Source organism: Equus caballus, chromosome 22 (assembly GCF_041296265.1).
Source record: "Equus caballus isolate H_3958 breed thoroughbred chromosome 22, TB-T2T, whole genome shotgun sequence".
Taxonomy (NCBI): Eukaryota; Metazoa; Chordata; class Mammalia; order Perissodactyla; family Equidae; genus Equus; species Equus caballus.
This window is the reverse complement of record NC_091705.1, coordinates 1,176,924-1,191,010: the sequence shown is the minus strand read 5'-3', so window position 1 is coordinate 1,191,010 and position 14,087 is coordinate 1,176,924. Positions and strand designations below refer to the sequence as shown.

The 14,087-nt window shown below is 53.8% G+C and overlaps 1 protein-coding gene across 19 annotated transcripts in view; it reads left to right on the top strand.

The window, feature by feature from the left end:
• Positions 1–14,087, top strand: part of NINL (ninein like) — a 134,682-nt gene that overhangs the window by 59,500 nt on the left and 61,095 nt on the right. For 13 of the 19 annotated variants that reach the window (XR_011430643.1, XR_011430647.1, XR_011430648.1 and 10 more), the window contains 5 exons: positions 4,417–4,586; positions 6,493–6,559; positions 9,151–9,341; positions 10,109–10,261; positions 12,738–12,908. Coding sequence is in view for 11 of the 19 variants with exons in the window: in XM_070246988.1 (XP_070103089.1) it covers positions 4,417–4,586; positions 6,493–6,559; positions 9,151–9,341; positions 10,109–10,261; positions 12,738–12,908 (752 nt within the window). In the remaining 8 variants the exon portion in view is untranslated. The remainder of the gene's footprint in view (positions 1–4,416; positions 4,587–6,492; positions 6,560–9,150; positions 9,342–10,108; positions 10,262–12,737; positions 12,909–14,087) is intronic. The other 6 variants (XR_011430646.1, XM_070246991.1, XM_070246990.1 and 3 more) reach the window with 2 other exon arrangements.

The following is a 14,087-nucleotide window of genomic DNA, read 5'->3' as shown; positions in this document are numbered from 1 at the left end:
AAAGTCACCTCGTTAACATGAACTCAGGTGCGGTTGCTCTTATCACTTAGGAAATTCCAAGGGTTTTGGGAGCTCTGTGCCAGTGATAGGATGAAGACCAAATATGTACGTATTTATTGTAATCACAGTATCACAAATGTTGAATAATACAGTGTGTTATCCTTATAGCATAGGGTGCTGACGAGATGAAACAGATGTGGAGGAATTGAAGATTTCAAGCGTTGAAAGTACAGTGCAGATGTAAGGTGTTATCTGGACTTGTCAGATTGGCAGAGCAGGTGGGATGCCACCAACCCCCGAGAGACCTCAGTTTATCTTTTGTCTCAGACAATAAAGTTCTACTGTGCTAATATAACTTCTTAGAGTCCTGTCACTGATATGGGGCTGGTGGGACAAAGAGCACTTCTTTCTTTCTTTTCTTTTTTTTTTTTTGTGAGGAAGACTGGCCCTGAGCTAACATCAGTGCCCACCTTCCTCTATTTTATGTGGGACACTGCCGCAGCATGCCTTGACAAGTGGTGCTAGGTCTGCACCCGGGATCCAAACCTGCAAACCCTAGGCTGCTGAAGTGGAGTGTGCAAACTTAACTGCCACTGGGCTGGCCCCAAGGATAGCATTTCTGAGTGGAAGTGGCCTCCTTGGGGGAAAGCCGCCTGGCTTGGGTAACAGTCAGGAGGTGGTGGGAGAGTTTGGGAGGGAGGTCTGCTTAGGGGTGTATAGACTGTGGGGTGAGAGTTGGAAGGTGGTGACGGACATGCTTGTTGGTTGTGCCTGCTCTTTCGGGCCTCAAACTCAAGGGAAGTCCCCTGACGTGCTTCGGGCTGATCCTCTCTGCCTCTGATGAGTGTCAGGAGGGTGAGTGAAGTGTAGTGGGTCCTTTCCCTCTTCACTCTTGCATGGGGCCACGCAGCTGGGGATGGCAGTGGTGATACAAATTAGCAGACTGAGGAAGGAGCTCGTTTCCTCTGCCCAGCAGCAGGCCCCTGCCACGGCAGGTTCTCCCTCAGGAGCAGGTGCCTGACTGGGCTTAACAGGGGTAGCAGGGTGGGAGGGACTCTGGGCGGGGGAGGAAGTGGAAAGGGACGAGGACTCACGTTGAGTATTTTCCGTGTGCCAGGCTCTGAGCTTTATGTACATTTTGTATGGATCCCATTTAACCCTCATACAAGTCCTGTAGCGTTATCACACCCCTTGTTCAGGCAAGGAAACTGAGCCCTGAGGTGTGAAGGGCTTTGTCCAAGATCCACGGCTACTAAGTTTGGGCCACCATTCGAGTCCTGGTTTTCCAACTTCAAGCCCTGGGCCCTTGTGTGCGCACCGTCGCCAGAAGCTGCTCCTTCCACCAGGTGCCGGTGGTCGGCCCTCTTCCCACCTCCTCTGCTGGTTGCAGAGACACCTGGGTGCAGCGTAAAGAGGCCCCAAGTGGGAAAAGAAGACCCGGGTCAGAGGCAGCCCCCGCAGTGGCTCTGTGCGCAGCCCTCGGGGAGTCATTGGCTGCTTTGTCTCACACTTTGCCTCCTTGGGATGTGAAGAAGGCCATTCGCCTATCCTAACTGGCATGGTTTTGGAAAGTGATCATGTGATGGTGGATGTGAATGTGTTTTAAGGAAGGAGAATGCTTGGTGTCGCTGGCATTATCCATTCCCCTCCTCGCGCCAGAGAACGGGTGGTGCTTTGAAGCTTGAAACTGTGCTGTCTGGTGGGAGGTGTTCTCGCTTCCTCCAGAGAGACCAGGAGCTATTCTAGGATTTGTGCTTTCTCTCACCAATTCCAGTTTTGTTGGTTTTTTTTTTCTTTCGGATTTCAGAGCTTTCCTCTACTAAATGGCCACATGCTCGGCTTGCGACACTTCCTCTCCTGACAGTGGACAGTGCTCATCCCAGCGACCCTCTCCCAACTCCCGTCCACGGAGGCTGGGTGCCCACTGCTTAGCTGGGCCCTGGTGGTCCTGTAGCCAGAGGGGTTCCTTGAGAGTCGGAGCGAGCCCTGCCTGGTGCCCTCCAGGACTGCATGCATTTCAGCTTCCCACCCCAGGCTCACTGGCTGGCCTGCCTGTCTCGTGTCCACCAGGCCTGGGCCTCCCTCCCTCCTTCCTTGGGCCCCCTCTGTCCATGCTGCTTCAGGGCTCTGAGCTGCTCTATGTGTGGCAACACTCTCCCTGCTTTCTAGTCTGTTTGCCATGGTGTCCCACCATGATCAGAAAAACGTGCTTTTGATACTAGAGGAAGGAGCGTGTCGTTGTGGGACCACATGCCCCGGATTCTGAAGAATGTCCCTGCTTCCCTGTCACTCCGCTCCTTTCATTAAAGGGCCTTATTGAACAGAGAACCGAATGTATTTTAATTGTTAGACTTTGTTATTCTTTTCCTATAAATAAATATGCACACCAAGAAGGCACAACCAGGTGTCCAGAGTTTGAGATGGCAGGTGTGCTGTCCACCAGGGCCCCCGAGGGGCCTTGTTGGGCGCTGTGGTCTTGTGCTCTGCAGCCCTCTGGCATGTGGGATGAGGGACTGGCCTGTTGCGCACATTGGGAAGATGCTCGGCCCGAGTGACTTACTGTCCTCCCCTCCCCAAGAGTGTGTGACTCCTGTGACTCTGTGGGGAGGGGAAAGCTGCCCCACTCATTTTTACCGTCTTCCTCTCCCTTTCTTGTTTGTGTCCTGACTTGCCTCGTGGACACTCTTTTCTAGAGTAGCATTTCTCTCTGTTGGAGGGAGGGAGGTGCGATGTTTTTGAACTGTTCTTATGAGAACATGAAAAGGGCGTATGTTTTGCGGGCAACTCGTTGCTCTAAAGAAGGTGCTGACTGGCTGGCAGTGACGAAGACGAGGGGCAGCGTCAGGCCAGGGCGGGACTCCAGGCGTGGACTGGGAGTGAACTAAGGATGGAGTGGAAGGAAGCAACATCGAGCCTGGGAAGGGGGAACGCGTGCTGGTTGCACGATCTCCAGGTGTGCCGAGGAGCGGGCTGAGCCCCGGAAAGTGGCCATGTGCAGGGGTGGGGGCCAGGGCTCTGTTTCTGCGGGATCTGATGGCTCAGGGGGTGTGCCAGGGCTTACCTCCAACATTCCTGCTACCTGGTTTCCCAAATGTGCCACAGCTTCCCACTTGCCTCCCGACACGAATGTCCTCTTCCTACACTGCCTCAGGGTGAAAGGAGGAGGACCTCCCACCCACCATAGCCAGCCCGCAGCTGCCCTGAAAGCGGAACCCAGTCAGAGGCAGGAGCTTTACTCAAGCATCTCTTGTCCACCCTCTCGGCAACTCTGTGGGAGCCTTTCTCCATGTTTGTAGTTCACCCTTCTCAACACTGGCAGGTTCACTCACAGATTCTCCTGTTTTCTCTCTGCTGGCTTGGACGCTTCCCCCTCCCTTGAAGGTGTCCCATGAGCTCCGTCACGTGGTGAGAGTTTGCTGGGCTAGGCCTGTGGATGCCTGCTGTCCCAGGTGATTAGGAATGGTGCCCATGATGACCCCAGAGTGTCCCGGTGGAGTGGGAAATTATATAGTCACCTTGCACGCTGTCAGCTGCCTTGAGTGTCACACTGTCACTTCACAGCCTGTGTGTCCCATGGGGAACTTAGCGTACCCCTCCCTGAAACTCCTGCCTCGTCCCCAGTTTCTGTCTCTCACTGGCATCACCAGTGGGATTATCACACTTCCCAGAACTGAGGTCTGTGCCCGCCTCTGCCCCAGACTCTGGAGCTGTGGGAGTCTGAGCCTTCCCGGCTGGGTCTGGCTCACCCCACCATTCCCTGCAGTCCCATCCGGAGGGGTCCTAGAGTGAACACAGTGGGAAGTGGCCTTCCAGTCTCTAGAACAGTGTGTTGCTGGGTTCTTGGAGAGCTTTTTTCTTTGCATAAAAAGCTAGATTTTTGCATTAGTTTTTTATTACATGAACAAAAGCAAAATATACTCGAAAAAATTTGAACAGGGGCCGGCCCGGTGGCACAGCGGTTAAGTTCGCACATTCCGCTTCGGTGGCCCAGGGTTCGCCAGTTCGGATCCCAGGTGCGGAAATGGCACTGCTTGGCACGCCATGCTGTGGTAGGTGTCCCACATATAAAGTAGAGGAAAATGAGCACAGATGTTAGCTCAGGGCCAGTCTTCCTCAGCAAAAGGAGGAGGCTTGGCGGCAGCTGTTAGCTCAGGACTAATCTTCCAAAAAAAAAAAATGTAAACAGCGCATGGAGTTTGGAGTGGAAAGTCCCTGTTTCCAGCCTGGCTTTCTCGGTCTGCCCCCCTGGGAGCAGGATAACCACTGCTAGCTGCTCCCTTTGTTTCTGCAGACATTTCTTGTGCACATAAAAGTACCTGTCCATGAGAGAGACACTCTGCATTATAACGGGCACCTCCTTAAAGGGTGTGTCCACGGCATTCATCGCCCCCACCAAACCTCCCATTTTCTTTCCAGCTGCCTCCCATGCTGTGCCACCAAAGTATGTGAGTGGCTCTAAGTGGTATGGCCGTCGTAGCTGGCCCGAGCCGTGTGACTCTGCGACCGGAGCCAAATGTTTACCAGAGCAAGCCAGGGCCAGCGTGAGAAGTCAGCTCCAGCACTCTGCATCTCTGGAAAGTGTGGAGGTGGGTCGAGTCCTCTCTTGCTCACCCCAGGCTGCCCAGTATTGGGGGCTAACGTTTCACTTAGTGCTCGTGTGACATGACCATGGGTGTGGGGGTGGCATCCTGGGCGTCTTGTTGCCACAAGTGCGGCTGCACTTTGGGGAATGATATTTCATTCTAAAGTGTCTCCGAGCCTCATGGGTAGTTGGGCGCAGAGTGTATTCCATTAGACATTGGACAGTGGAGAGTTTGTGCACAAATTCCTACTCGCCACTGCCACGTACTCCCCGACACTGCAAGGAGGCTGTTTTAATGGTCATTGGCGTGAAATGTTGATCTGCCGAGGATGGAAGAGGGCGGGTGCCTCTCTGATGCAGCTCCAACGTTAGGAATTGGATGCTCCAAGCCCACAGTTCCCCCTGCCTTGAACGCTTACACTTAGGATGTACAGAGGCCCACATGTTTACGCCTCATCTACAGCTCAATGAGTACGTGTCAGATGCCTCCCAGGGCCTTGGGAGTCGATTCTGGCCACTAGTCTCCCTGAGCTGTTCCCTGAGGACACAAGGCCTGACGAGGAGACCAGCTCCTGGGGCCTTACTGCCTTCGTGTCGAGACGTGCATCCAGGGGCCAGCCTGGTGGCATAGTGGTTAAATTCAGCATGCTCTGCTTCGGTGGCCCAGGGTTTGTGGGTTCACATCCGGGGCGTGGACCTAAGTACCGCTCATCAAGCCATCCGCAAGGCAGATACACATCCTGCGAGTTAATTGTGGACTCGTTACATCTGTTTTTAAGGCTTTCTGAAGATTCCTATCTCCCACTGTCCGTGATGTCACCTTTGTCAGATGGGCTCTATGGGGACTTACCCTTAATAAGACAGCTCTGGGCTCCCAAGTTAATTTGTTTATATTTTCAACATTTGTGGAGGCAAACAGGAAGAACAAACACATACATATTTAAGTCCTAGAGTCTCTTCTCTCAGGGACGTGCTGCACCTGGGCAGCACCAACAAATCCCAGACATCGCTTTTTTATTCTCTTTTTAAATTTGGCCCACAGGGATGAAAGGCTCAGTCTGCTCCATCTTTGTGGTGCCATTCAGCTGCTTGAAACCCTCTTTGATCCCCAGAACGAGAACATGGGGGTTGCCAGTTGGGTGGAATGCATTAGAAAAATGGGGCATCCCACCTGTGCCCAGATTGCTGCCCTCAGTTCGGTGCCGGCTCTGAGGAGGGCTGAGTCTTGGTGAACAGGCCATTCCTTCCACAGTCAGTCAGGGACGCACAGCACCTGTCAGAAGCACATTGTGACTTTGTCATCAGCTGACTCGGTCGCAGAAACATGAGATTTTTACTTGAGTCAGGTGTTTCTTGATGGCCTGATCCCTTTGGTGCGGCTTACAAGTGGCACTGAGGTGTGAAGTGCTTGCTACCCACTGGGCTGTCCCCCGGAGCTCCTGAAGGGACAGAGACCTGCTGTCCCTCCGACTGTTGGCCAGACTGATGTGGGCGAGGCGACTGTCCTGTGCTGGAACTTTGCCTGAAGCCCCAGGGCTGCTCCTCCTGAAAAGCAGCTGGCTGAGGAGTGCTCTTCTCTCCTGTTAGGTCTCTGTGCTTGATTGTGCTCCCATTGTGAGCTACAATGATGTTTGGTTTATGTTGAGGAGCCCTCCATGTGCAAAACAAGCCGCGTCCCTGTGTCTGTGAGAGGGAGTGGTCTGGGCTGGGCCTCACGCCTTGGCTGAAGGCCTCCCTCCCTGTAGGCATGGGGTTTTGTTTGGAAGAGTTGCACCTCACCAAGCTGTTGGTCCTCTTTCTTAGTCGTGCATACCTGGCCCCAAAATACACTGTTCTGTTTCTTCTTGGTGCTCTGTCCACTGCCACATCCTCTGGGAGATTCAAGTCCTTCTCTTTTGGCTTTTCTACAGAGTCTCAAGTCAGATGAAGAAGCCAAAAGTGCTAAAGAACCTCAGAATGAATTGTTTGAAGCACAAGGTAAAGTCACAGCCTCCTGTTTCATGCTGTCTGCCTTTGACCAGTGATTTGAAAGCCCTGGGAGTTGGGTCTTCACACAGTGAGCCAGCCAAGTGTCACTGCCTGGGAAGTGTGCCGTGGGCCCCTTCTCCAGCTGTGGTCCAAGCTGTGAGGGCGTCACTTGGTCCTCTGCATCCCCTGACCCTGAGGTCAGACCGTTGGGGAGAGTCTGCTGGCTAAGACAGCGGGATGGTTCTGCTGCAATTCACAGTCTCTGAGGACCAATGTGACCCCAGCTGGCAGGCAAGGCCCTGGGGTCTCAGACCCATTGCTTCCAGGGCCCACTCTAATGTGCCTGGCCTGGGTGCAGCCTCCCCCCTGCTGTGGGCCAGCAGCCTTGGCACCCACCAGGGCCCTATCTGTGCCCCAGACAGCGTGTAAGATGGGGCCCCGGTCCTCACGAGCCTTACAGTATCCCTAGTAGTCAGCAGCGGGTGTACTTAAGCAAATTGCAGTGCGTCAGCACGTGAGTCTGTGGATGCCTTACAGATGCCTCCCACACAAGGTTTTCATAGGGCAGACAGTGCAGAAGTTTGGCTTGGAGATGGGGGTTCGGGACTGCCCTTGAACTTCTGCTGAAGTGAAAGTTCAGCAGGTGGGACTGAGCACCCTGTGGATGGTGGTCCTCGAGCACTAGGGCCATTGCTCACAGTTTACCTCATTGGACGTCAGGGGGCTGACCCGAGTATCTGCCTGTGCTGCCAGGCAAAGCAGACAGACCCCTTGTTTCAGGAAGAGCAGCCACGATCACGCTTTACTTTCCCTGCACTAAGAGTCTAGGCTGGGGAAAGGAAGGCTCCTGGGGGAGGCTCTTCCCACAGTGGTCTCGGTGCCCTCTGCCTGGAGACCAGGTCAGCATCTTCCCAGCCTCGAATAGAACCTTTTCAGGTTGGAACCGACAGTCATCATGATCACGTCAAACCTCAAAGGATTTATTTACCTATTCTGCCAGCCCTGGGAAATAAATCCCAAAATCAGAATTGCTTTTGCATTTTTACTTAGGAATTTCATTTCTAAGCAAATGAAATTTACTTAATTATACTTTTAATGGAATTAAAATACCCACTTGAAGCTGGAAGGGATCTCAGAGGTGGCCCTTTCCTGCCCAGGCCTTTCCTCGCATTTTCTTCAACGCAACCCATGGCGGTGTTTGTGAGTGTGGAGGCCTGGCTTTCCCTGGGGTTGGTGGGGAAAGTGGCTTTCTGATTATTAGTCGGGTTATCAAAGAAGTTGACGCCAAGGCAGTTCATCTCCCAGGAGGTCCAGACCACTGACGTAGAACCAGAGTTGTCCAAGGTTTGAGTCAGGGGGAAGGGCCTCTTTAAGCTCTGTCGAGTGGGCAGCGTGGACTGAACGTAGAGGGGCATCTAGTGTGAAGCATGGCTCATGGTGGATTGCTCCGCACAGGTAGCCCCCACGCCTGTCCTCTTCCACGGCTGTCTCTCTGGCAGAGCTTCAGAAATATCAGTAAGTCAACTGGCTAAAGTAGAAAAGTTATGAAAGCTGGCCATCTGTCAGGCAAACCCACTGATGAGTCTTTGCATCTCCAAGTCACCTGTGCCTCCTGATGTAAGGGGGTATGGAGTACACAGCCCCCCCTGTGCAGTGTATTTGCCAAAAGAAAAAGTAAAAAGAAAAAACTGAGCCTGGATTGAAACTAGCCTTTGAGGAACTTCAAATTTACGGGAAATATTAGGGATAGAGGAACAAGTTAAGTGACAGCACGAGGAGGCAGACAAGCAGATCCGGGATGGGGAAGCATTCTGCGGAACAGCTGGTCGGTGTGTTAGCCACGGCGGTGCTGGCTGGGGCGGGAGAGTGGCTCGTGATTGGAAGACCTAGGGGAAGTGACCACGGAGGCCACTGGGGGCTCTCTTGATGCTGATTCAAACGAATCAGCTGCAGGAAGACTTTTTGAGACAGTTGGAAAATGACTGTTGGTTTGTTAGGTGTGATAGTAGTATTGTGGTTTTATAAGAAAATGTCTGTATTTTTCAGAAATACGTACTAAATATGTGGGGGTGAAAACTTGAGATCTAGGATTTGCTTTCAAATGCTTCAGCAATAACGAAAAGGGGATAGATGAAGCCAGGGGGGCAAAGTGCCGATCATCGCCCAGCCTGAGTGACAGTGCAAGGGTGCTCCCTGGATGGGGCTCTATACTTTGGGTAGGTTTGAAAAGCTCATAAAAATTATTTTTAAAAAAACCTGATCTTTTTATTGTAGAGACAAGTACTGCAGCCCTCTTTTATGTACTTTGAATAGTGTGACTTTGGTAGGTTTTCTTCAGAAAATGCTTTCCCCATGTGGAGCAGAGATTTCCCCTTGACATCTTAGTATGAAAATTTGCATAGAATGCAGTTGAAAGAACTGTATTGTGAGCACCATGTACCCGCCACCTGGGTTCCACTTTTGATGCTTTGATGCTCATGCATCCCCCGCATCCATCCATCACTCCGTCTGGTTTCAGAGTAAGTTACTGGCATTGGTGTGGTTCCCCTGAGCGCTCTCACCTGGAGCACTGCATTTACCTGTCACTCCCCCTGCTTCAGGCCAGCTGCCAGCCTGGGGTTCTGAGGTCTTTGGGAGCTCTCGGAAGTCCTGCAGCCCCTCCTTTGACACCCCCGAGAGCCAGGTCCGGAGCATCTGGGAAGAGCTAGGTGTCGGCAGCAGCGGCCACCTCAACGAGCAGGAGCTGGCTCTGGTCTGCCAGAGCATTGGGCTCCAGGGACTTGAGGAGGCGGTAAGACGGGGGCCGGGACAGACCACCCTGAATGGCTTGTTCTTTGCAATGGTCATGGTTGGTGTTGGGTCTGGAAAATCCCTACACCCTTCAGAACACATTCCGTTGTATCACTTCTGGTCTGAAATCCTTTGATGACTCCCAAGTGCCCAAGTCACAGGTCCTTTTCTGACCACGCGTGGCCCCGGCCTTGCCAGCTACTGAGCACCTTCATTCGGGATCCTTTCTCTGCCTGGAATGCCCTTTCCCCTTCCTGCATGGCCCAGTTCTACCTCCCAGCCCAAATAAGATGCCCTCGGAGAGTGCTTGCACTCCCCAACAGCTGTTTCATCCCTCTTTCCTCCTGTTGGCCGAGGGGCAGGCAGTGGTGGGGGCAGGCCCCACCTGCTAAAGTTACTCTCAGCCCTGCCACTCTTGCTAGACCCTCAGCTGCCTGCGGCCCAGGCCATGCTTTTCTGGACATCTTCTCCCCACAGCCCTGCCCGGGCCCGCGCAGCAGGCTCTGCCTGGGTGTGTGGGGTTTAGGAAGTTCAGGTGGTGCTGTTCACGTCTGGATGGAAGCTGGCCGGGCATGTAGCTTTAGAAGCCAGAGCTGGGGGAGGACAGCTGTGACCCAGACAGTTTGCGTTTGGATAAGGACCAGCAGCCTGCCCTACCTGGGGAGGGAGGGAGGGAGCGAGGGGTGTCCGCGGGCCTGGGTGGCGGTGCTGGCATGCAGCTCCTTGTGGCTGGAGCATCTGAGCAGAGCTGTGGTGGCCTTTGTTCAGGAACTCGAAGACCTGTTTCACAAACTGGATCAAGATGGAGACGGCAGAGTGAGTCTTGAGGAATTCCAGCTTGGTCTGTTCAATTATGGGCCCACTTCACTTCTGGAACCTTCCACTCCTGTCAAACCGAGCAGATCCTGGTCTCAGTTCCAGGTAAAATGGGACAGTTAAATCTTGAGCCACAGCAGTAGCTGCTGTCACCCTCTGGCCTTCAGCACATTTCATAGGCCTGATCTCTCTGCCTGTGTCACCACAGTGAGCTGCCCAGGAGTTGGTCCAGGCGTGTACATACACGTGTGTAAGTGGGAGGTCATGTGACTTAGACTCTAGAACTACACATAGCTTGGAACTGATCTGACATTGCTCCTCCCTAGCTGTGTGTCACTGGGTGAGTTACTCACCTTCTCTGAGCCTCAGGCCCGTCATCTGTAACAAATGGACACACCTCATAGGGGTTTTATGAGGATTCCATGGTGGTTCCTCATGTCTCCTCCGCATCGTGGTGCGGTGAGAGCAGTCAGTGAAGGATTCCGTCCCTTCCCAAGAATTAGCCCTCCAAGTACTCCTTAACCTGGCCTCTCCCCGTCCCATATTCCTGAATTTTCCCTGTCATACACACACCAGGTCTCTGCAGTTGGAGGAGACCAGATGTTAGGCGGTTATTTAAATTGTGATTTTGTTCAGTGACTGTTGGCATAGCGTTTGACTTTTCTCAATCCCACGACAGTACAACCTCCCTCTCCCGCCACAGGCACGGTTGCTTTGTGGAGTCTCGCTGACGCTTCTTTGCTGACGGAGCTGATCCCGCAGCTGGTGCGCTGCGGTGCAGGAACAGTCGCATTGTTCTCTGCGGGGCTGGGGATGTCTGACAGTTAGGTTTCTGAATTTTCGGTCAACGAGAACAGGTAAAGAAGAAACCAGGAGCGCTGAGGGAAGGTGTCAGGCTGCGCACCGTCAGATGCCACAGTGAGATCCCAATGAGTCATGCTCAGAGCTGGTGGAGGGAGGACGCCTTCTGTGACAGGGAGCCGCCTCTTTTCCTGTGTCCTGATACAGAGGCTCAGCTAGAGAGGGTCGTGAGCCGTGGGTTGCAGGAAGGAGGCCGGGCAAGACCCCATCTCTGGGCAGAGGCAGGTGGCCCTCAGAACAACCCCTCCCTGCCCAGAAGGTGACCGAAGGTGACATGACTGTGGGGTGGGGGGTCGCATCCTGTGCATGTGGACTCTGTGGCGTGGCGTGGCATGGTAGTGCTGGCCCTCGGACATGTGCCGCAGATGGAGGCGTGCCCCAGCCCCGCCCCTGTGCTTGTCGGGGAGCAGGCGGCCTACTGCTGTGGGGACCAGAGTGGCAGCACCTGTCCTCCAGCTCCCGGTCGTTGGAGAGGAGGTCGTGGGAAGGAGGTGGCCATGGTCCGGGTGCATTCGGATGTTTGAGCTGCTCCACGGTGGCCATGGCCATGTTACCTAGTCTTCCTGAGCTGCCTTCTTCCCTTCTGTAAAAGGGGTGAAACGCCTGCCTTGGAGGGTTGCAAAGCACCCTGCAGAGCTTAGTGAGCACCCAGTCCTACAGTAACTGTTTATGGAGAGGCAGGGACCCTGCTGAGAATGGAAAGGGCGTGCAGCCACTGCCTGTGGACCTTGCATCACTGGCACGCGCGCCAGTGAGCACCTGTTTGAGGAGGTGAGTGAACTGGTTCGTGGAGTGCCATCTGAGCAGAGCCCTGAGGGAGGGCCAGCCGTGGAAGTGTTGGGGGGGGGTGTTTCAGGCAACAGGACAGGCTGGGGGTCTTTGGGAAGAGCAAGGAGACACTGGTGCCCATGAGGAGGGTGGCTCTGCAGGTGTGACAGGAGCCCTGGAGGCCTGAAGGAAGGGGCTTTCGCTCCTCAGTTCTGTGGCCCCAGACAGCAGATGCTTGTTCTGACGGGCCCTGCCTGGGCAGGAAACACAGCAAGGAGAGGAATCTTGCCCTGCAGATCCTTATCCCCCTAAGCCTGACAGCTCAGCTGTCTGGCCCAGGGATTTTTTTGCCTTCATCTTAAAACTACGAGACTTTCAGCCATGAGCTGCATGTTTCCGAGTCCTGTGGAAATGTGTGACTTTGCTTGGGCCATCCCACTTCTTTTTTTCAAGCCTGTCTTGGGTTTCTTTCTACAGATTGAATTTCCTACCACTGGGACACACTTTCTTGGGCTCTTCCTTTGTGAGGCCAGGCTCACACTGTTGCTAATTCCGGGGCGAGATGTTAAAACCCTATTCTTTGTGTCTCCCACTAAGCAACACGTGCTGACCAGTCAGGCCACGTGGGCGCTGGGACACAATCCATGCACGAGGCCTTGGGTGGGTGGTAGGAGACCATGCTGGGCTGGGTGTTAGGAGCCCCAGGTTCAAATCCCCACTCTGCCACCTGCAGAGCCGTGCGTTCTCAGGCAAGTCCTGTAACAGTGCCAGCCTTGTTTCCTGGTCTGGGAAACGGAGCCAGCAGTAACCATGTGGGTTGTTGCTGTCAGGCCTCGTAGAGACAGCAAAGGGCCGAGCACAGGCTGGCAAGGTCAGAAAACATTACAGATGGCCAGATGTGGCCTCAGGGGGCCTGTGTGCTCATGGGCGTCTTCCCATTCCCCACGTGCAGGGCCCCGAGGAGGGCAGCTGCCAGGCCACCACTCCGTCGTCCCTCGTGTCCGTGTGCTCAGGCCTGCGCCTCTTCTGCAGCGTGGATGACGGCAGCGGCTTCGCCTTTCCCGAGCAGCTCATCGCCCTGTGGGCCCAGGAGGGGATTCAGAACGGCAGGGAGGTCTTGCAGGTTTGGAACTGGTTGCTCATGGCTGCCCCTGCGGGAGACGTCCTGGCGGTGTGGGGCCGGGCAGGGGACCCAGGGCCAGCTGCCCACAGAAGAGGCTGGACGGAGTACCCCACAGACACAGGTCATGCACTCTGGGCAGAGAGCCCCATGTAGGTAGGGCCAGGTGGAATCACTTTCTTCTTTATTTTTTTGCTATTAAATTATAGGAAATTTTAACTTAAGAAAATAATAAATAAAAAGCAGAGACAACAGTAGTCTGAAGCAGACCCGCTTGAAGGTAGGTCCAGTATCTTAGATGTCCCCACAGTGCACGTTGGCCTCTGGAGATGTTCTCTTTACCTGGATGAGGGAGGTGAGGCCCACAGACGAGGGAAGGACATCCCCTTCCCTGTAGTGGAGACATCTTACTCTGTGTCGCTGTCCCCAAGGTGTGAGCATTACTGTTTTGTTGAGGACGGGCTCCATGGTGAACAGAGTTCTGCCCAGAGCCGCCTGCCAGCAGCTGAGCTCTCCTCCCTGCACAGCGACCCCTGCTGCCCCGTGCCTCCCACGGGAGCCTGGCCTCTCCCAGAGCCAGCTGTCCCTCCCCCAGGGCGCAGCATCAGCCCCTTGGGGTTTGGGGGGAGCTCTGCCCTGGGTGGGGTGGCAAAGTCAGGTGTGTCCAGGGGCCGGCTGGCTGCGGGTGAGGGAAGAATCCTGGGGGAAGTGTAGCGAGCTAGACTGATTATTTTCATTTCCAAATTTCATTTCCTGTTGTAAAAAAAGGTCAAATATGCAGAAATCTATAAAGTAAACAAGAAAGCCTTTTGTCCCTTTGCTCCTGGCCTCCAGGGGTGGGGTAGCTAATGGCTTAGTGGGCGTCCTGCACATCTCTTCCCTGGCACAGAAAAGAAATAGGTATTTAGACATTCCAATTAAAAAAATTCTTTTGCAAATATCCTGTCATACTGTATATCTTGCTAATTTATGTTTACTTTTTCCTATTGTTGGACGTGCAGATTTTTTCCAATTTTTTTGTCTTACAAATCTCCGCATCTGTAATACACGTACGTCCTCCTGCTTCTGTGCTGGTGTTTCTCTGAGGGTAGATTCCTGAAGTTACACATTTTAACTCTTGATAAGTTCTGTCACGTTGCCTCCAAAAATGTCGTTAGTCCGCAAAGGAGTGCAAACACAGCC